Here is a 22255-nt window from a genome sequence, read left to right on the forward strand (position 1 = left end):
GATGAAGATTTCCTTACTTTAATTTACAAGGCTATGATGAAGGATGCTTTGAATTCTTCACATCCAGTCTCTTCTGCTGTTCAGTCTTCAGAGCAAATTGAAGAAATGTTTGATGCTCTTTCTTATATCAAGGTAACTGTAAAAATATTCCAAAATATTTGGAAAGTGATACATTAGCTATTGAAACTATGAATGTGGATCACAAGTGAATAGGCATGTATTGACAAACCTTTGGAGGTTATTTACACCCAACTCAAACAATGCAGGATTTCTCAATAATGTTTTTGAGCATATATGTAGCATTTAATTAGGAAAATATTATGTATATGTATTTGTTGCCTTACTTACCATCTTGTTGAACGCTTGAGCACAAAATATAGTTGTAGGAGGGAAACCAATAGATGAAGCAACATAACCAGCTAGGCATATATTCTTCTGGTAGCAGACTGTAACAAGTGATTTTAAAAAGAGTAAAAACAAAACAACAAAGTAATAGTTCAATGTTATGCTCTCCCTAGTTCCCTCGGAACACCTTTCCTCTCGCCTGTGTCCTCCGATGTCCTTCTGTGTGGTGAGTGTGCAGCCGAGGCTGCCTGTTGCTTTTGACCAGGCTCTTCCTTTTTCATTTTCATTTGTTTCAAGGGGGAATTCATACCGAGAGAGAAAATGGGTAATCGCCTCTCTCCGGTTAGACGGGATTTTTATGTCCAAGTTAAGTCTGCCTTTGTGCTGGGGGATGTTTCCTTTAAAAAGAGGGAGTTGAAAGCTTTTGTTAATTTTATTTTCGACCATTTCCCCGATGTTACCCAGGGAGATGCTTCTTCTATTTTATTCTGGGGAAAAGTTGGGAAACATATATATGATTTACAAGTAAAGGGGAATTTTAGAGTGGGACGTTTTTTTCCTATATATGATTCTATTTTTAAGTTATATAAACCAGAAAGGGAAAGTTGGGTCCCTGGTTCTCCTACCCCTCGTTCCTCCCTCCCCAATCCTCACCCCACTTCCCCTAAGAGTGGGTTGGGAGACAGATCCTGCCAAGAGGCACAGGGTTGCTGCCGTCCCCCTGCTGCTTCCCATCCCACTCTGTCCTCTTTTCGTTCTGGGACTGGCCACCCCAAAACGACTCTTGCCACTCTCCTCAATCTGAAAACCCCTGACCCCAGTTTTAATCCCAGTTGTATAAATAGTGATTGTATTACACAAAATGACGACGGCCACATGGTTGGTCATCAAACACCACAAAATGGCGCTTTCCCCCTCACTCGAGTTCCCGTCACTTCGCCATCACTCCCTCCCCCGTCGGGTCCCTCCTCCATCATTGCGTTGACGCCCATGTCATCGGGACCCTCCCCTCCTGCTTCCCAGACCACACCCCTGGGTGGGCCCCTGGTGGTTGGGTCAGAACCACCAGAAGGCCACGCCCTGGGGGGTGGATCAGGCCACACTTCCTCTCCTCCCACTTCTGGTTCCCACACTACCAGAACCGGAAGTAGGCTCTGCCAGAAGCAGGCCATCTTGGCCTGCCGAGTCTCCCGTCACCGGGACTCACCAGTAAGAGAGAAGCTCCGTGCTCTAGCCCATCCTGCTTCATCCTCCGATGAGGATGAGGACAGTGATGACCCCCGACCTATCATCACGCCTGGGGGGGGGCTGGGCCCAGATCAGGGAGGAGGCCATTTGGGATGGGGACCTGGATCTCGCTAGAGATCTAGGGACGTTTGCGGCACCAGTAATTTTAAAAAAGGGGAAGGAGCCTAGGTGGGAACAGCTACCTTATGTGGAGGTAAAAGAACTTAGGAAAGCGGCAAAAGACTATGGGCGCAATTCGCCATTTTTTAAGAACGTATTAGACCTCACGTTTGCGGGACATACATTAATCCAGCATGATCTAAGATACATAGCCAAAGCACTCTTCTCCCCTACGGAACTCCTTTTATGGGAGATTCACTGGAAGAAGCTTTTAAAACCGCTTCTCAAAAAGTATGAACTGTCAGCACTTTTGGGAGAAGGGGCTGAAGGAGTCGACGCCCTGGCGGGAGAGGGAGAGTTCGGCAGCCCACAAGATCAAATTTTGTTACCTAACACACTGCCGGATGAGATCAGGGACGCTGCCAAAACAGCGCTTCTTAAGATCCCTGATGGGAATACCCCTCTCCAAAGCTTTGCATCCATTATACAAGGCCCAGAAGAAACTTTTATAAGGTTCATAGACCGGTTGAGAGAGGCCATAGAAAGACAAATAGACAACATGGAAGCCAGGGACGAACTGCTTCGTAAAATGGCTATGTCCAACGCAAACACAGAAACTAAAAAGGTGCTCCGAGCATTGCCTCAAGACCCTTAACCTACCATCTCCCAAATGGTAAAGGTGTTCTCTAAGGCAGCATCTATTGAACATACGGTGGCATTAGCCGTTAGTAAAGGAATTGGAGAAGCAATGGTCAATCTGAATAATATCAGATGTTTTAAATGTGGCCAGTTGGGTCATATGTGGGCGGACTGCCCTCATTGGCAGGTGGAGCACCCCTTCCCGGTTAACATTCAGTATCCTAGATCCAGTTACAGGAACCCTCATCAGCATTGGCACCATCGGCTGGGAAACGGGCAGCAAAGCGCGACGAGGGGCCGCGCGAGGACAACAAATGGCCCATCATAGCGCCCAGGTCTCCCCACCATTCAGGAGAACCATTGCCCACCCGGTACATTTCTGCGGACCGGCGCAGCCATGAGGACGGCCTCCGTTACTTCCACAGAACAAACTGCCTAGATCAAGATCTGCATCAGGTCCTCACCAGCTCCATCCACATCATGTTTCCAGATGAGGACCTGGTACGTGTGCCCGCAGGGTTCCTGCCGCCGCCGTATGATCAACGACCTATGACCATCCTGTTGTTAGGAGACAGCCAACACACCCCGGAGGAACTGACTATTCTACCTGAGGTAGTGTGCATAGACCCAGGTAATAAAATTACAGTATCAGTCACCTGCACTAATCCTCCTTTTTCATTGTGCAAAGGATCACCCTTTGCATTGCTCTATATTTTAGACCCTCAGGATTTGGACTGTAACGAAGAACACCATCCATATGTGTTTCTAACACAAAACATATGCAAAGAGAGACCTTTAATTAAATCTGTTGTTTCTTTTCAGGGAAAGTCCATCTCCCTGAAGGTGATGGCAGACACAGGAGCTGATGTCACCATCCTCCCTCAGTCAAAGTGGCCCCGCAACTGGGAGTAAGTGTCCCCTTGTGGCACAATCTCTGGAGTGGGGGGAGCTGTCAACTCTAGAAGGAGCAAGCATCTGGTAACCATAGAGGGACCCCAGGGTCAAATTGCCACGGTTAGACCCTTTGTAGTTACATCAGAAATCATGTTGTTGGGGAGAGATGTTCTATCTCAGTGGGGAGCCAGACTTGATATTCCGGACCCTAAATGGGATTTTTAGTATGGGCCACTGCAGAGCGCACCACCCCACCTTTAGAGTGGAAATCCGATACGCCGGTGTGGGTGGATCAGTGGCCCCTTCCTATAGAAAAATTAAAAGCGCTTCAAAGTTCAGTTGAGGAGCAGGTGCGTTTGGGACATTTAACACCTTCCACCAGTCCCTGGAACACGCCAGTCTTTGTAATAAAGAAACCTGGAAAAGACCGGTGGCGCCTGCTCCAGGACCTGCGTAAGGTTAACGAGGTCCTTGAAGACATGGGTCCCCTTCAGCCTGGTCTCCCCTCTCCCTCTATGCTCCCAAGAGATTGGCAGCTCGCAGTCGTCGACATTAAAGACTGCTTTTTTAATATCCCTCTGTTCCCAAGAGATGCTCCCAGGTTTGCTTTCTCCGTACCATCCATCAACCGCGGAGAACCATATAAGAGGTATCAGTGGACCACTTTGCCTCAGGGAATGAAAAATTCTCCTATGATCTGCCAAACTTGTGTTGCACAGGTCCTCTCGCCTGTCAGAAAAACCTTTCCTGAAGCCATCATATTACATTATATGGATGATGTTCTAATATGTGCTGCCACTGACACTTGTCTTAAAGCAGCACTTACAAAGACAATACAGGCTATTACAAATGCAGGGCTTCAAATAGCCCAAGATAAAATTCAAATGACTGTGCCATGGAAATATTTGGGATACTTAATAACTGGAAGGACCATAACACCACAGACTCTTTCTATTCGAGAAGACCCTCAGACCTTACGAGACATCCAACAGATCTGCGGGACCATCACATGGATCCGGCCACTACTAGGACTCACCACGGAGGAGCTAGCACCTCTCTTCAACCTTCTCAAAGGGGACGGCGATCTAGCTTCACCTCATCCACTGACATCGGACGCCCGGAGAGCCTTAGACCGAGTGGTGGATGCGATGAAGTCCCGTCAGGCGCACTGAGTAGTCCGGTGCCTTCCAATAAACTTCTGCATTCTGGGTAAGTGTCCCAATTTCCATGGTCTTTTATTTCAGTGGGACTCTACACAGAAGGACCCACTTATAATCATCGAGTGGATGTTCCTTCCACATCAGCCAAACAAAACCATCTCAACTCCACCCGAGTTGATGGCGAAGTTAATAATGAAGGCTAGGTCTCGCCTCCGAACCCTCGCAGGGTGTGATCCGGCGTGCATCTACATTCCATTCAATCTAGATCAATTGGAGACTATATTACAAACAAATGAAAACATTCAAATTGCCCTTGATAGCTATCCCGGACAAATCTCAATTCACTATTCGAAACATAAATTATTCAAAGATGCATTGCATTTGGCTCCAAAGATCTGGAAAAGTAAAACTCCTATTAAAAATGCTCTCACAGTGTTCACGGATGGATCAGGTCGATCCCATAAATCAGTGATCACCTGGAAGGACCCGGATAGTCAGAAGTGGGAGTCTGACGTCCAGACAGTCAAGGGTTCCCCCCAGATCGCAGAACTCTATGCGGTTGTGAGAACATTCAAAAAATTTCAACAGCCTTTTAATTTGGTCACTGATTCGGCCTATGTTGCTGGGATAGTAGAAAGAGCAGAACACGCACTTTTAAAAGAAGTTGACAACAAAATTCTATTCAGCTTGCTCTCTGAATTGATTTGGCTAATCTCCCAAAGAGAGCAACCTTACCATGTGATGCATGTCCGTTCACACACGGATTTGCCAGGCTTCATTGCAGAGGGCAATCGGAGAGCAGATCTTCTGGCTATGTCAGCACAAATATCACCGGCTACCCCTAACCTACCTGATGTCTTTCAGCAGGCACGGCTCAGCCATGCCTTTTATCATCAGAATGCACCAGCACTTTCTCGACAATTTAAAATATCCAAAGAACAAGCTAGAGCGATTATTGCCACATGCCCTAATTGCCAGTCCTTTGCCCTTCCATCTCTGGCGATGGGAGTTAATCCCCGAGGATTAGGTGCGTTAGAGTTGTGGCAAACAGATGTCACCCATTACGCTCCTTTTGGACGTCTAAAATATATTCACACGTCGATGGATACCTTTTCTGGAGCGGTGTTCGCCTCTTTACATACGGGTGAAAAGGCTAAAGATATAATCAAGCACTTTTCTATGGCTTTCGCTACTCTTGGCGTGCCAAAAAATATAAAGACAGACAACGGGCCAGGATATATGTCTAAAAACTTCCAAAAGTTTGCGCAGCAGTGGGGAATTGCCCATATTACAGGCATTCCACATAACCCCACCGGTCAGTCTATTATAGAAAGGACCCATAAAGAGATCAAGAAGCTCTTAGAACAGCAACATGATCATACCCTGCTGATGACCCCAGTAGAAAGGTTGTGCAAGGCAATATATGTTTACAACTATCTTAATTGCTCGGAAAAGGAGCCAAATCCTCCCATACTGAGGCACTTCCACAATAACACCCGCGCGGTATTGAAGGAAAGGCCTCCAGTCCTTATTAAGGACCCAGAGTCCCGAAAAATCATGGGGCCATATCCGCTGTTAACTTGTGGAAGAGGGCATGTGTTTCTACAGAGCAGGGTCCGAAATGGATTCCCGGGAAGTTTGTCAAACCATACCTGGACGCCGCTGTAGAAGAAGATGCTATGCCAGAACATGCTCCAGAACCTCACCAACCTGACTCTTCCGTCGCGTGGAGGCGTCGGAAAAAGAAGAATACCACACCACCCAATCTCGTATCCCGAGTATTAATCACCCGCCGCTGCTTCCCCATTCCCGATAACCATATATCTGCTGTACCTTCCCTTCCAATTTACCCTTCCTTTCCCTCTTACCATTTCCCTCGAACCTCCACCCTCTCCCACAAATAATGGGTTTTTACTTTTTATAAAATCCTAAAAGGATGGGAAGAAGTGGGAACAGGGAACTTATGTGGAACTTCATTAATTGACTTTCTTTTGTTATTATACCAGAACCACACAGGATATGTCCTCCCAGATGGCTGCTGTCATTACCTTCATTCTTCCTATTTGGGTCCAAATGGCTAGAAGCTGGATGGTACCACAACCAAGAGAAAACATCTGGATCACACTTGCAAAGTCCCTACAACAGGACAATTTTTGCTTGGCCATGGGTAATGTGGACAATCCGCTCTCCACTTGCTTGGTAGGAATACCCCTGTCACCTAATGACTATCCTTATGCAGGTAAAAGACCCAATCCTGTGGACACCTGGGATGAGTAGACAAGGATATTGCCACATGCACCACAGGAGCCTCAGGAATTGGACTTAATAGGCTCCACAAAAGCTATGTTCTGTGTGAGGTTCTCCTATCAGCCCACACAAGATTGGACAGAAATAGCCAAATTCCATCCAGCGGGCTCACACAATATTAACAAAAATGATGTCTCTCCTCATGATAGGAAATATAACGCTGCAAATTGGTGCAATTACACTAGTAACATGGTATCTAAGTCCTCTTCAATTCCCAGAGTGCTTCCGAAGGGAGTCTTTCTCATTTGTGGTGACAGGGTGTGGGCAGGGATCCCGTCCAAGATCAAAGGAGGTCCCTGCAGCCTTGGCCAGTTGACTACACTAACCCCCAACAAAACCCAAATTATAAATTGTAAAAATGAAAAACAATTGCCTCGCCAAAAAAGATCTTACACAGAATTTGATCCAAACTGTGATTCCCAAATTTATAATTGGAATAAAGCAAAAAGAGTTGCAGCATCCATTTTTCTGCCTTGGTACGCAGCAGCGAAAGCTCTAGGAGAACTCTCTCATTTGGGGTGTTGGCTGAGTAAACAGGCCAACGCTACATCCGCCGCACTCTCCGACCTATTAGCGGATGAAGAAACCACCAGGCATGCCACCCTACAAAATCGAGCGGCAACTGATTTCCTGCTACTCACCCATGGTCACAGCTGTGAAGACTTTGAAGGACTATGCTGCTTTAATTTGTCTTCAAGAAGCACATCAATTCAAGCCCACATAAAGGAGATCCAGACACAGATAAAAGACATTAAGACAGAGGCTCAAGCCGTGGACCCAATCAACAAGATTCTTGCCCAATGGGGCATCCCAGGATGGGTGGCCGCAATATTAAAAGGACTTGCCTGGGTTTGTCTTATAATTTTTATTATCCATCTTGCTTTAATTTTCTTTAAGAAGACTATTGAAAAGACTATCGGAAATGTTTATTTAGTTAATAACAAGGGGGGAGATGTGGAAGGAGGTCTCGGAAGAGATCTACCGGGATTACCATGGGAAACTACTGTGGTGTAGGGGCATGGTAATAAGATTCCCACCGTTCCCTATGTCCATCATTTGGTGTACCCTCCCCAGTTAATGTCAGTTAAGCAATAGTACCATCCCAGGTTCTGGAAGGTTCTTTGTTCTAAGTTCTGTTATTGGTTCCCTCCTTGTAACCACTCCTTCCCTTATCTCCCATTGGTTCGTACTATCCCTATCCCTCCCACAAGATCTTACCCTATTGGATGTATGTACCCCGACCCCACCTCCTCTCTCCCGGATATAACCCCTATCCCCTCCTTCGTGGTGGGGGGGCTCTGAGGGCTCTGGTCACCCAGACCTCGGAGTTCAGGCACTCAGGGTAGCTCCCCTCTCAAAAGGTTGTCTCCCTTTGCTCCTTTTACTTTTTCCTGTCTTTTCCTGCCTTGAATAAACCTCTGAGAACTGCAGCGCTCCGTGTGCCGACCCGTCTATTTGGTGGATTCGAGCTTTAGTCATCTGGGGCTCCTGTAGACCAGCGACCGGCGGGTTTCCCTGTGGGACCTAGGTCCGGGACGCCTCAGTATCACATTATATTTGGAGAATTATTTTATTACTTCATTGCTACTAATTATGCACATTTTGAATAGAATTGTACTAGCCTGCACCTTTGAGAGCTGACCAAAAGAGGTTTTTTGCACATTGTCAGAAATAGTGTTTTCACTAGCTGCTTTCTGTGTTTCAGAGGATTTCATTACATAGCTTTTCATTTATGCCTGAAGTTCTTGTATTCCACTACTCTATAGCTTAGGTAGAGTTCTTGGCAATTCACATGAGAAGACACTGCAGTGTAGTCCCAAATAAGCAAAGGATTGTCTGTTACTGAATTGTACAACATAATTTGTTTTATTGGACTACCAACTGACGCAGATTAGTAGGTGACCTCTGCATTGTACTGTCTTGAATAGAAATAATTGTACAATATTATTTTTAGTCTGACTGTTTTGCAGACTGTCCATAAGCCTAACACCCATAGGTGGTTCAAGATCCACCTGGAAGGATATGACAGTAGGCAAAACAAAGGAGCAGAGCTGTAGGTGAAGTATGGGTGCATACAGGAGAGGAGATTGTGGCCATATTATTAAAAACTGTAGTAAGGGCTATTCCTGATGTTCGGTGACTAGTGAATAACCAGGCAGCCTTCAGTTTCAGATAAGATGTTACTCAAATTCCAGAACCTGAGATTGAAATGTATGAGAACAATGCATTGTCTCTCTAAAATCTTCTCCTCCTTGTTTCTTTCCCAAAAATACAAAGTGCACCTTTAAACTATTCTTGATCTATGACTGCTCCTCTGCATTCACTTCTACAGTATGCAAGTCTTCAGGCAATTTACTTATTGGTGGCTTTCACATAGAAACATTCACAACCCCTTTGATACTAAAACTACTCAGTTACTACTTTTTTTTTTTCTTTGCAAGATATGGCTGTATTTAAACTCAAGAAAACATACTTGTTCTTCTGCAGTCAATTCCAGCCTACCAAGCGTATCTCATGTTTTTTCCTGTGTTTTTAGGTTTTTGATATAAGTGCACATCATATGATTGTTAAACACTGACTCACAAGTGCAGTTCTGTACCATACGGATGAGTATTGATAATGAAAAATGGCAGCCAGCAGAGACATATCAATAAGAATGCAATATTTTTCAGATCGTGTTGATTGGAAAAAGTGTCAAATTCTACTAGTCCATTTTGTAATTGTAATTTGAGCCTTTAAAATATTTTTTTTCCAAAGCAGCTGGGAAAAATTTTCAAACTACATTAGCCTTTTCTGTAACTGTATTTGGAGTTTATGAAATAGTAAAATAATATTTTTCCAAGGAAACTGAGTGTAAAGGTAATTATTTGAAGGATATTATTTGGAATAAAATCTGCTAGTTTCTGACTAACTCCTGTACTGTGAAAGAGCTATAATACACATAGGCTTAAAAAAGTTTGGTAACTTCAATTTATTGATTCATTTTCTATTTTTTTTTTCTCCTTATAGGGGGCTTCACTTCTTTTGATGCTGAAGCATTATCTCACTAAGGATGTTTTTCAGGCTGGCATTGAGGTATACCTGCATAATCACAACTATGGAACTGCCCAGAGTGATGACCTGTGGGACACCATGAATGAGGTATCCATCTTGGACACACTGTTCTTTCCTTTTTTTTTTCCCCTCCACTTCTCTAAGAGTGTCATAGGTTTCATTTATTTCCTTGTTTATTAAAAAAAATAGGATAATGGACTGCAGGTAAATACTCTCAATTTTTTGCTCATCCTATCCCAAAATTCTCTCATATAGATAGGGAGATTACTGAAGCTTCTTGGGCTACATCGCATATCATCCCAAGAAAGCACTGTGAGTGAGTATGTACTGCCCTGCATGTCCATCCAGAATGGACATATCCTATCTAGAATTACATGGGTAGTGTGTTAAGACTGGAACGAAAGTAATAAAATTCAGGATAAATTTTATTTTCAAGGAATAGCTATACCCAACCTCACAGAGGTCTTGGGTTACTCTCAACTAGTGTAACTTTGTGGTAGCTTTTGTTTTAACAAGTGTGATGAAATTCTAGAAAAGCAGACTGTACAGGCAGTTCTCAAATTATAAGGAAGGCGTTAGGCTGTGTCTAATTTTAAAATGGGTGTGAAGCAGTCAATAAAGCAAGGGCTCAGATAGAAGAGAGTAAGGGCTAGTGTCAGCAAGGCTGTGGGAATCAGAGAGGCCAGGGAAAGGAGGGTGGAGAGACAGACAGCAGGAAGGACAGGGGAAGGACTGAGGGTCCTGAGAGCTACAGGTCTATCAGTCTGAACTGAGTGCCAAGGCAGGTCATGGAGCAGATCATCTTTAGTACCATTACAGGGCACATACAGGACAACCAGGGAATCAGACCCAGCCAGCATGGATTTAGGAAGAAGAAGTCCTGCCTGACCAACCTAGTCTCCTTTTATGACCAGGTGACCCACCTGGTGGATGAGGGAAAAGCTGTGGATGTTGTCTCCTTGACCTTCAGCGAAGCCTTTGATACTGTCTCCCACAACATTTTCCTGGAAAAGGTGGCAGCTCATGGCCTGGGCAGGTGGACTCTTCGTTGGGTTAAGAGCTGGCTGGATGGCCAGGCCCAGAGAGTGGAGGAAATTTGCAAGTTTATTGTCAAAGTGATTGTTTACAGATGCAAAATTGTGCAACTACTTGTTTAGTGACATAAGAAGGAAGTGTTCTCCATTTGCTTTTTATGTTATTATTGTTTTTACAGATTACTAATGGAACGCTAGATGTAAAAAAAATGATGAAGACTTGGATTGTGCATAAAGGATTTCCTTTAGTCACTGTTGTCCGAAAGGGCAAGATTATTTCAGTACAACAAGAGAAATTTTTGTATCGTGTGGAACCAGAAAACTGGACATCCGATGCAAGGTTATTACCTTCTTAATACCTTTTATCCATTAAAAACAAGCTGCTGTCTTAAAGCTTGTACACCTTTCTGACTTGTATTCAGGCCTTTTAGTGTTTCCTTTGAAGGTAGGTAATACCTTCAAAGGAATTTGGCACAGAAATTCACACATCTAGTGTCTGCCTGAAGGCCCATGTCTGTTTCCACTGAAGCAAGTGGTAAAAATCGGTGACACCCTTTGTAACCTGAATTTCTTTCATGCATCCTTTTCCTGAAGCTTTTAAGCTTGACATCATGAGTTGGTTTTCAATACCAAAAGGCAGATCTCATAAGTAAAGGTTTCTTTACATTTGAGAAAGTTTTGTGTGTTTAACAAGACTCTGAAGAAAGGCAGGCTGCAGAAGTTTCACAGAAGTTACAGATGCATGTATTCTACTTTAAAGCCTCTGCTTCTTACTTCCAAAATTCAGTTGTATAACTTGGGCTTTACTACAAGAAGGTAGAGAAGCTAGCATCAATGCTTTCTTGGCTTCAAAATTTTAAGATGACACTACTACCTGACAACAAATGACTGAATGTGCAACAGAGGCAATATCTATTGTACCAAAACCTAAAAGGAAATACATATGCAAATACTGGAGAAGTAAAGATGTGGCAGTTGGTAGTTTTAAAATTTTGTTAACTGCACATGTAACTTACCATATGACCCTCAACAGTGTCTTCTAACAAAAACATGTAAGTGTGAATTCGTTTGATATTTTGCTGGTTTTATTCATTTGTTTGAAGTTTAACAGGAGCTAAGTCCATTGCATCACCTTGCTGAAAATTAGGTCTGTGAAAGAAATTTGTCTCTTGAAATGTAGGAATTTAGAGGGCTCTGTTTTACTTTTGTTATGCGGAGAAAGAAAAGCAATGTGAGGTTGAAAGGTAAGAGAAGAAGGGAAGGATTTTGAAGCTAAGTAGTTTCTGTTTCTAGTTGATGTAAGTTTGGGGCATGTATGAAAGGTTTAGAAAGAGAGCACTCTATGTGAGTCATACATAGAGGAGATCCCTGTCAAAATCGGATTTATGTGTGCAGCTTCCTTCATCCCACTCAGATTTATGTTTTTCTCTAAATAGCCAAGTCCTTATAATCATGACGAGCCTCCTTAGCATTTGTTCTTCCAGCTTCCAGTTCACTTAAGAAAGTCTTTGTGGTACACCATGAATTGTGGTTTCTATGCCATGATTTGGAATTTGAGTCTTGTACTTGGATAACTTTTTAATTTTAGCTAAAACTTGTAAAAGATCAGATAAACAATGTTGGACTCAGGTAAAAATCATACTGGATGAACTTCTGATGCAGCCAGAGATTTACTGTCTGTATGATTTTGGACTAGCTACCTAGCATGCTGGAACTGGGAAAGAAGTACTAGGAAAAGTAGAGTCCATTAGGGACTAGTGCAGTTTAAGTTCTTCATCGGTGATGTACACAGTGGGATCAAGTGCTCCTGCAGAGAATTTGTAGATGACACCAAGCTGAGTGGTGCAGTTGGTGTGCCTGGCGGAAGGGATGCCATCCGGAGTAATCTGGGTAAGCTTGAGCAGTGGGCCCTTGGTCAGGCCAGCTTCTGGTGTCAACACAGGCTGGGGGATGAACAAATCGAGAGCAGCCTTGCAAAGGAGGACTTGGGAAGAGTCAGGGTACTGGACACAGGCCAGCAGTGTGCATTCACAGCCCAGAATTCCAGCTGTATCTTGGGCTGCATTCAAAGCAGCGTGGGCAGCAGGGGAGGAAGGGGATTCTGCCCCTCTGCTCTGCTCTGGTGAGAGCCCACCTGGAACCCTGCATCCAGCTCTGGGGTCCCAGCACAGGAAGGACATGGAACTGTTGGAGTGAGTCCAGAGTAGGTTCACAAAAACAATCATGGACATAACACCTCTCCTATACAAGGACAGACAGACAGTTTGGGCTGTTCACCCTGGAGAACAAAAGGCTCTGGGGAGACCTTACTACATTCTTTCAAGTACTTAAAGGAAAGATGGGGACAGACTTTTTAGCAGGTCCTGTTGTGATAGGACAAAGAATAATGGTTTTAAAATAAAAAAGGGTAGATTTAGACTAGATATAAGGAATAGTGTTTTTACAATAAGGATAGTAAAACAGTGGCACTGGTGGCCCAGAGAGGTGGTCGATGCACCATCCCTGAAAGCATTCAGGGCCAGGTTGAATAGGACTCTGAGCAACACGATCTAGTTGAAGATGTTCCTGCTCATTGCAGGGGACCTGAAAGAGATGACCTTAAAAGGTCTTTTTGAATCCAGTCTGTTCTATAAAATTTACTCATTTCTCAACATGATGGGATTTAAAAAAACAATTTCTGTGCATTCTGTTCATGTGTTCTTTCATCATATTCTGATTATAGAAGTGAGATTTATACTTTATTATTCTACACAGCATTCAGTGATTCTAGTATTATTGGTGTACAAAAGTGCTTAAATTAAAACAAACCATTCAAGGGAGATAATATGTATAGAACATGTTAGTAAACATTTGTTTTCCTTTGCAGTTACCTGTGGCATATTCCTCTCACTTACATAACAAATAGGTGCAACTTCACCCATTGCACTAATGCATATTTACTGGATCAGAAGTCAGGTATGTAACTAAAAGCTTTTGTAGCAAGTTAATTTAGGGTTACAGATCCATGATTTTTCTGAGAGCACCCTTGAGTAAGATGTGAAGCTGAAGACATACAGGGTACACAGTAATTTCAGAGCTCCGGAGCAGAGCACTGCTGGCGTTGTCATCATCACAGAGCTGGTTCCCTGTAGCATTGTGTGTATAAATACATGACAGCAACTGGAACAGAATCACAAGTTTGAAATTTGTAAAAGCCATGCTTTTCATCACAGTGCATACACACAATCTCTCATATGTTCTTTAGAGAGCAAATTATGTGAAAGTCAATCTGCCAGTTTGCTGAAATGTTAGGAAGTAACTTTTCACTGAAATCTTTATTTTATTTGATTGTGTGGAAAAATATTGTATTTGGAACAGTAGATGGGGCTGTTTGAAAGAACAACAGGACAAAAGGAGAAAAATTTACTGGTGCAACTTGGGGCGGACTGTGTTAATGTTCATTCAATCAGATGTAGGAAGAAGGATGAAGAAGTACAACCTGGAATTTTTGAGCTGTCTTTCAAAACCTTCGTGCTGACTTTTCCTTTGTCATTGTGGGGGGAAGTAGTGGGAAAGAATTTACTGTCTCTCTGGTACTAGTCTACTTTGTAGACTTTGATTTGAACAAACAGTTGTTAAATGTTTGTTTCAGCTGATAACATATTGTCTGTCCACTGGCTGTCACTGAACTTCCAGAAGAGGTGGAATGGATAAAATTCAATGTGGACATGAATGGCTATTACATAGTACACTATACTGAAGACTGGAAAACACTGATTGATCTCTTGAAAAAAAACCACACTGCTCTGAGTCCTAAAGACGGAGCAAATTTGATCAACAGTATCTTCAACCTTGCACGATAAGACTTCTGTACTGGGAAAGATATTTAATATGTGTTTCAAGTTTTTTCCAAGTCTGAGAAGATCAGATTTAGTTTCTAGAGACAGCTGCTTTAGAGGAAGTTTAATTCAGTCTTCAATAGCCTTGTTGGAACTGTTCACTGTCACTATTGGACACAAAATGAGTACACAGAAACTTGGTAAGTTCAAAAGAGAAAAAGAGTAAGTTTTATTCAAACATCTGATATTTATATAATTCCAAAGGTGACTGTGGATTGGAGGATGGAATTACCACCTCTCCAGCCATACTGGTCCAAAGATCAATCAATCATTTCTCTCCACCCACAGAGAAATATGTAAACTATTCTATTTATACATGAAATTTTGTGGGAACTCTGACTCTCAAATATATAAACATTATCAGAAGGCTAAAGAAGTTTTATGAGAACTTTAAAACTTTCCAAAGAGCTATAAAAGAAAACTTAACACTTTTCAAAATCAGGGCAACAGTTCACTGATGCTCTAGATGTTATTTCCCTCTTCTTTATAGCATCATCTATTTGTTTGGATCACAGAGAGCCACATGATAGTTTCCATTTCTGGAAGACCCTGTTTTATTTAGTGCCCAGTGATCTGCCTGCTGTTTTCCTGTACTCTAGTGCTCCACTGTAGAAAAGTAAGCTATTTCCCTCTTAAATTTTTGCTGGTGCCCTCTCACATGTTTCACCACCACAATCAGAAGCAGGCGAGGTGGAACTTTATAGATCGTCTCTTCAGAAACTGCTATTCTATCTGAGTACCCTTATTTATGATAAATATTTTCAGACATCCTTGCTACACTTCCTTACCCATTTTCAATTTTTATTAACTGGAGGCATGTTAGTGGCCATTGTTGCTTTGTTGTAATCTTGCTGAAGTTAAAATATGAAAATTTCTACATGTAAATTGTTTCTTATGTCATCCCCTCTATTCACTTATCTCTCTGTTAGTGTAATGGAAAGCATCACTTCTGATTTGTTTCAGAGAGTGCCTTTGTTTTGTAGTCTATTTTAATGTTTGTGTTATTTGACCCCTAGTCTAGGAAGAGAGTCTCTGGAAAAGGCCTTTGAGTTGATTGATTACCTCAACAAAGAGAACAGCACTGCACCACTTACTCAAGCTTTGTTTCAGCTGAGTCTTATATACAGCCTTTTAGACAAAAAGGGTGAACAACAGCTGGCAGCACGAGTCATGGTATGTCTTAGTTTTCATAAATTATAATTTTAAATAATTAGCTATAATGTTCTTTATAGTTACATTCTCTTTTTACATGTTGACTGCTGAACATACTCATTAAATTCACTAAGTTTGATGGGGACTCTAGAGAGTTGCCAGTCTTGCCAGCTTTTTCTAATGGTCTCTTACCAAAATGCTACATTTTTTGGACCAGCTTCTTCCCCTCTCCTTCCTCTGTTTCCATACCATACCCATATGCCCCAAAATGTTTTGTAGGGAGTGTGGTGCAGTGGTGTCTGGGGCTATCTTAAAGTGCCATACAGGTCAGTAGAAATATGTAATTAAACAGATTCCATGTACTTTTCTTGCGCAGGAACGTTATTTTCAAAAGTTAGAGTGGCTAGAGATCGTGGATCTAATTGCTTTATAGAGAGACAAGAGAAAAAAACGGAACTGTTTTCTGTAGAAATAGAAACACAAGGATGGTTGTCATTGTCCTGTGCCAGTTGTGTAATAGAGTAATACTAGTAATACAAAGACTTGACAGTGAAATCAATATTGTAGGTTCAGTTCTTGATGAGCATATGTCTTTCACTTCTGTGTTTACCTTCTTATTATAGAGTTTCTTCTCCATAATCATCTACTGGTTTAAAATGACCTTTGCTGCTTCGCAGTGTAAATCAGTAAAGGGATTTAGTCTATAAGGAAACTATTAAATGATTAGATAAAATAACATGGTTTTTCTTTATGCTAGGAAAGGATAACTAGTGAATGCTTAAGGAAACATAAGGAAAAAAAAGCAGTATTTTAATTTACCCAAAGTTGTTATGTATCTGCTATAAACAGCCCAAGCTCTGGTTTGCAATGCAGTGTCTATGCAGTTTTATTTAAGTTCAGAATTTTCAGCTGAGATACGATAGCTGATCAGGCATCCTGCTGTGGTTTTGGCAAGCTACGGAACTACAAAACTGAAGGGTGTTCAGCCTATAGACATACAAAAGTGATATCTTTGTGCTAAATGAAGGTGTATTTACTGTGACTTGGTGAAGTTAAAAGCAGTTAAACATACAGAAGTTACAGTACTTTGTGATTGTAAGCTGATTACAAACAAGTTTGAGGCATGACTCAAAGAGGGGTCTTCAGTTTCCATGTGCAGTTTAAGATGTAACCTGGCCCACCTTTCAGATTTATGTGGTATCTAATACTTTTTTCTGCAGTTAAGAAATAGGATGTGTAAGTTAGAATAAATAGATGAAAAACTACTGTGTTTAGCTTCTATAGTTTGAAAGCTCAACCTTTTATTTATTTTTCTTACTTTAAACTAATTTTATATATAGAAAATCCTCTTGGAAGGATTACTAGCTATTGCTAGTAACTTTTTCCTCCTTTAGCATAGGATAGAGCACTTGCTTGGAGATAAAATGGATCAACAGCACTGGACAGATGATGGGACCTTGTCTGAACGAGAGCTCCGGTCAACACTGCTGGCTTTTGCCTGCACCCATGATATAGGAGACTGTAGAACAACTGCTGCTAAGATGTTTGAGACATGGATGAAGTCTAATGGAACAATAAGGTACCACAGAAACTGAGCTTCCACTTCTTTTACCCATCTGCTTTCCTGTTACATTGCCACCATTGTACTTGGGAAAATCCCCCCAACAGCAAACAGAACAATCAAAAAAAAAAACCCAAAAAACCAAAAAAAAAAAAAAAAAAACCACCACACCACCACCACCGACTTGGTATTGATAAAGAATGTGATTCTGTCTTTAACTGTTCCACATGTAGAGGTAATTGCTGTTTCACAATGAGAGGATGACTCTGCTAGGCTTTGTCTCCAGTCTCATTTAGTTTAACTGCAAAACCAGCCTTAATTTTTTTTTCATCTGAATTCCCTGAGCTGCATGCTGAAAAAAGATTACTTAGTGGCAAGGCCAAAGCACGTGTTTTTATCAAGCAGCACTCATTCTGCTGTGTATTCATGTGCATTTTGAGCTATAGAAAATTCTCAATTTTGTGTACAATTTACTTTGTTTTCATGTGGCTAAATGATTTGCTTTTTCCTAGTGACCTAAAGTATTAGATTGGCATGAGTTCAGTAATGCCAAATTTTAACAATTGCTATAGAATCAAATTGCTCCAAAAAGAGGCATCTCCTTCAAGTGAATATTTTAATTTTGTGAATTCTTTCTTATTTCGTCAGGTGAGCATTTTTGTACCCCGTTATGTTTATTTGTTTTGTTGTTTTTATTTTTCCTTGTAGTCTGTCTAGTGATGTTATGAAAGCCATATTTGCAGTTGGAGCCAAGTCTGATGATGGCTGGGAATTCCTCCTGAAGATGTATTTCTCTTCAGTTTCCAAAGCAGAGAAGAGCAAAATGATTGAAGCCTTGGCCAGCACAGAAGATGCCAGAAAGCTGATCTGGTATGAAGGAATCGAGACGTTGTATGCTGTGTAAATTACAAGTGATAAAATCTTCTTGGAAAAGCGCATTTCTTTTTTTCTATTGCTGAAAAAATTTCTGATTGCTAAAGAAAATCCATCCAAATGTTTTGCACAGGCTTCCATACACACAAAGAACCTTATATTTTTCACTTAAAAATAACTTACGTAACAGAGCAGCACAAAAAACCAAATTCTGGATATGCATAAAGAGAAAATAATTGAACTTACAGGCTTTTGCAGTACTGGTAACACAAAATTTCAGATTTTTCAGTGCAGATAGCAAAATTGTAAGCTGGTCTATAGAATCTTAAAAGATTGATATATATAATCAAAATAATAACTAGTTGAAGTATAATTTTGTTTGGGTTTTTTTCCTCTTCTTTTTTTCATTTCTTTCTTTGGGTGAAAATTTGACTTTACATTATGTTCCTCTCTGTAGACTAAATCTTAATACTTCATGGAGAACACAAACTTGTCCTGCTAATTTAGTCTTCAGCTTCCATCTCTTACATCTTCAATCTGTTGTTTTTCTTTTACAAGTTATTAGAATTTACTTGATCTTTTCCAACGCCAGTAAAAATTTAGGTACCTGGATTAGAGCTAAGGTCATTCTGACTTCTGGAAATTAAAGCTAAGTAAATACAGTTGTTGTAATAAAATGTAACATTGATTTCTTCCATGTGCCAGAATTTGTTTGCTTGATGTATTATATCATCTTTTCCATCTAATTGAGGACTGTCAGGAAACCCATGTGAACATAGGAATGATGTTTTTTTCCTGTCTCTTTGCATATGCTTTGTCTCCTAGGCTAATGCAGAACAGTCTTGAAGGAGAAATCATCAGGTCACAGGAGCTTTCACATATCATAGCAACCGTTGGCCAGAGTTTGCCTGGGTATTTGCTGGCCTGGGACTTCGTCAAAGAAAACTGGGAAAAGCTTACACGAAAGTAAGGCTTTTGATGCAGCTGAAACTTTCAAACTCACTGTGGCAAAAGCACCTGTTTCTTTGTTTCAAACAAGACAATAAATAGGAGCGTTCATATAAGATTCATATTAAAATTCTAAATCATGTTTTAAAATTAGAGTTTACAAATACAACTTGCTACATAAAATTTGAACTCTGAACAAGTGTCCTAGAGCCCCAGAGTAATTCTAAACAATCTTGATCTTAATTTCTCTTGAAAGGTTGCTGTCTCTAAGATGATTGGTTCAGTTGCAAGATATTGATGTGAATCAAATGGTTTCAAAAGGACATCCAGGGAAATAATTCAGCATTTATATTTTCTGAATTGCCACAGCACTCCTAAAACCAAGTAACCAAAATATACACTTGCTTCAGAAATATGTTATCTTTCACTGTCCTTGAAGTGTATCCAGCAGGAAAGCTGCCCCCCCAAGTTTTCAAAAAGCCAGCAGTACTAGAAATCTCTGTTTCTAAATCCCAGTTTTGATTTTAAATAGTTTCATGCTGCTTTAGAAGTTTCTCCTCTATGAAAACTTCTGCTCTAGCAAGCTCTTCATAAACCAGTATTACAGAGTTACCTCACTTGAAAGAAAACTTGGTTGCAAATTCAATTCTGGTAGAGCTTTAGAACACATAGGTACCACAAATACAGATCTTGATATTCACTGTGTGGTGTCCTCAGTTCTTTACTGTTTGATCTGTGATAGTTTGAAAATTTTCCATGGCTTTTCTCTCTAATATTACATTTTAGAGGGAATAGGGAGCCAGAGGCTTGGATTTCTAAGAACATATATTTCTTTAGAAAAATAAGGGATGTAATTATAATGTAAGGTATTGCATTTAAGTGCTTTTAATATTTTTGAACTACTAAACAAAAAAGTAGCAAAAATAGAAAAGAATGGATACATACACCAAAACTGCATCCTAAAGTGTCTCCTAGCTGAAAATTATTTGTTTGTCTTACAGGTTTCACCTAGGCTCCTATACTATTCAGAATATCATTACCTGGTCAACTTCTCAGTTTGCAACGAAGGCACATCTGCTTGAGGTTGGTGGCACTATCTACCGGAAAGGGGTATTTTCTAGTGCCAGTGTTGTTTTCATTTAGTTGAAGGATGAGGAAAATACACGTTCACGTCTTATTTATATCCTTGACACCCTGTTGAGAGTATATGTACAGTTCCTGTACACTGGAACACACAGTCTCACAAAATAATGACTTGATTTATATGTAATTTTGTTCTAGATTTTGTAAATGAGATACATGTTCTGCATCTCTGAAATGTGATACTGTGCCATAAAAATTGCTTTTTGCTGGTTTTTTTCTGTCATCAATCCCGAAGAGTTATTGTGGAAGTTGAGTATCAGCCAAGAGTTGTTTACTAGCTTTTAGAAAGCTCTGTTGTCTTCCCTAAAAAGGCTTCTTTACGGTTTAGTCTAATGTTTTCATTCATATAATTTGGTAGAGATAGGTGTTAATGGTTTCGTTTATAATAGTTTAAGTGTTACCATTGACAGTTATAAAGATGATTGGGTGTGGGGGCTGTTCCAGAATGCTGAAGAGGATTGCTTGCAACAACCAATTCTTTGTCACAGAATAGGACTCCTTTTCCAGAGCTCTGCATCCTCTGCAGGCTTTGTGATATGGTAAATGAGTGTCTGTTTATTGGTGAAATGACATATTGAAACCAAATGAGTTATTGCTGCTGTATCCATGAAAATGCTTTCCTTGCATTTTGGGAACTCCTTGGAGAGGTTTGTTTACTGCGTAGATACAAACAGTTCTCAAAAACGGATTTCCTGCAACGTGTGTATAACCTTTGCTGCTGAACCTATTTTTCTGGCTAATGTTGATTTTAATTAAGATTTTCTTTTTCTTTCTTTATTCTTGCTATGCAGGTCAAGTCATTTTTTGAGTCAAAATCAGAGGAGAGTTCTCAACTGCATTGCGTAAAAGCGGCAATTGACACAATTCAGCTCAATATCCAGTGGATGGAGAGAAACTTGGCAAAGCTACAAGAACTGCTGTAGTGCATATAATACTGTGCTGTGTCAGCCATTTAGGAGCTCTGTGAGCAGTTACTGTGTTTCATTTGCAAAAGCCAGGGTGAAACCAGGCATCACTGCAGCATTGCACTATCAAGGAATCTAGATAGCTCAGGGCATGTCTCAGATAAATTTTTATTTTCCTTGAAGCATTTTCAGCAATATGTAAGTATTTACCCTGAAACTGTTTTCATCTATAGACTAAACATCTGCACAAATGATTAAATATAATTTTATATTTGAAACTTAAGCCCTTTCCTTTGGAGTTGTGTTATCGTTTCTTGGCAGTGGGTTAATACTGGTGCGTTAATACAGGTAAGTGGGTTAATACAGGTAAGAAAGAGTTACCATGAGCTGTTACTTCTTTGCAAACTGCTCACTGAGCAGTAGATTTTTTCTTAATGCAAAACTGTATGTGGTTTCCACATTTGTAGATATAGAAGCTGTTGTGAAACAGAATTATATTTCAGATATGTAAGCAGAAGTGAATGTTATCGAGTTCAAGAGGCAAAATAAATACAATTCCAATTTGATTTAAGTTTGGATTTTTTTATTTTCATGGTGTTCTTTAGAAATTACATGTTAAAAAAATCTTATGCTAATCGTATACAATTTGATATATAAAAGTGGCTGAATGGTAATACAGAAAAGAAAAAACAGATAGCAAAACCAAGTGTTTTAGAGGTGGGATTTCCAGAAACAGTGGTGTGACTTTGGTACTTGTACTCTGAATTTATCAGATAGTTTTGAGAATCTCATTGTCATGGTTTGACACTGGCACGATGCCAGCGCCCCCATGAAAATATACTTTTTTAAATAATTGCTGTGAGATGTGATCAGGAACAGAGCAGAGCAGGCCCATCTTAGTAACAAAGAAAGAACTTTATTAAACTACTACTACTAGAAAAAAACTACAAACACTAAATCCTGGATGAAGACTTTCCAAAACACCCCTCCTCCTCCCACCTAATTTCTAAACAAA

General features: G+C 40.8%; 1 protein-coding gene across 1 annotated transcript; it reads left to right on the plus strand.

Annotated features, from left to right (window-relative positions):
- Window positions 1-21804, plus strand: LOC137467293 (leucyl-cystinyl aminopeptidase-like; the record flags this gene model as incomplete). Its single annotated transcript, XM_068178789.1, has 11 exons — window positions 1-132; window positions 9702-9833; window positions 10960-11120; window positions 13647-13733; window positions 14436-14614; window positions 15671-15831; window positions 17205-17389; window positions 18080-18241; window positions 19070-19210; window positions 20194-20275; window positions 21127-21804. Coding segments are annotated over 11 exons (1554 nt in total), but the record flags the coding sequence as incomplete, so codon positions are not given.
- Window positions 21805-22255: the final 451 nt, after the last annotated feature.

Source organism: Anomalospiza imberbis, unplaced genomic scaffold, assembly GCF_031753505.1.
Source record: "Anomalospiza imberbis isolate Cuckoo-Finch-1a 21T00152 unplaced genomic scaffold, ASM3175350v1 scaffold_57, whole genome shotgun sequence".
Taxonomy (NCBI): domain Eukaryota; kingdom Metazoa; phylum Chordata; class Aves; order Passeriformes; family Viduidae; genus Anomalospiza; species Anomalospiza imberbis.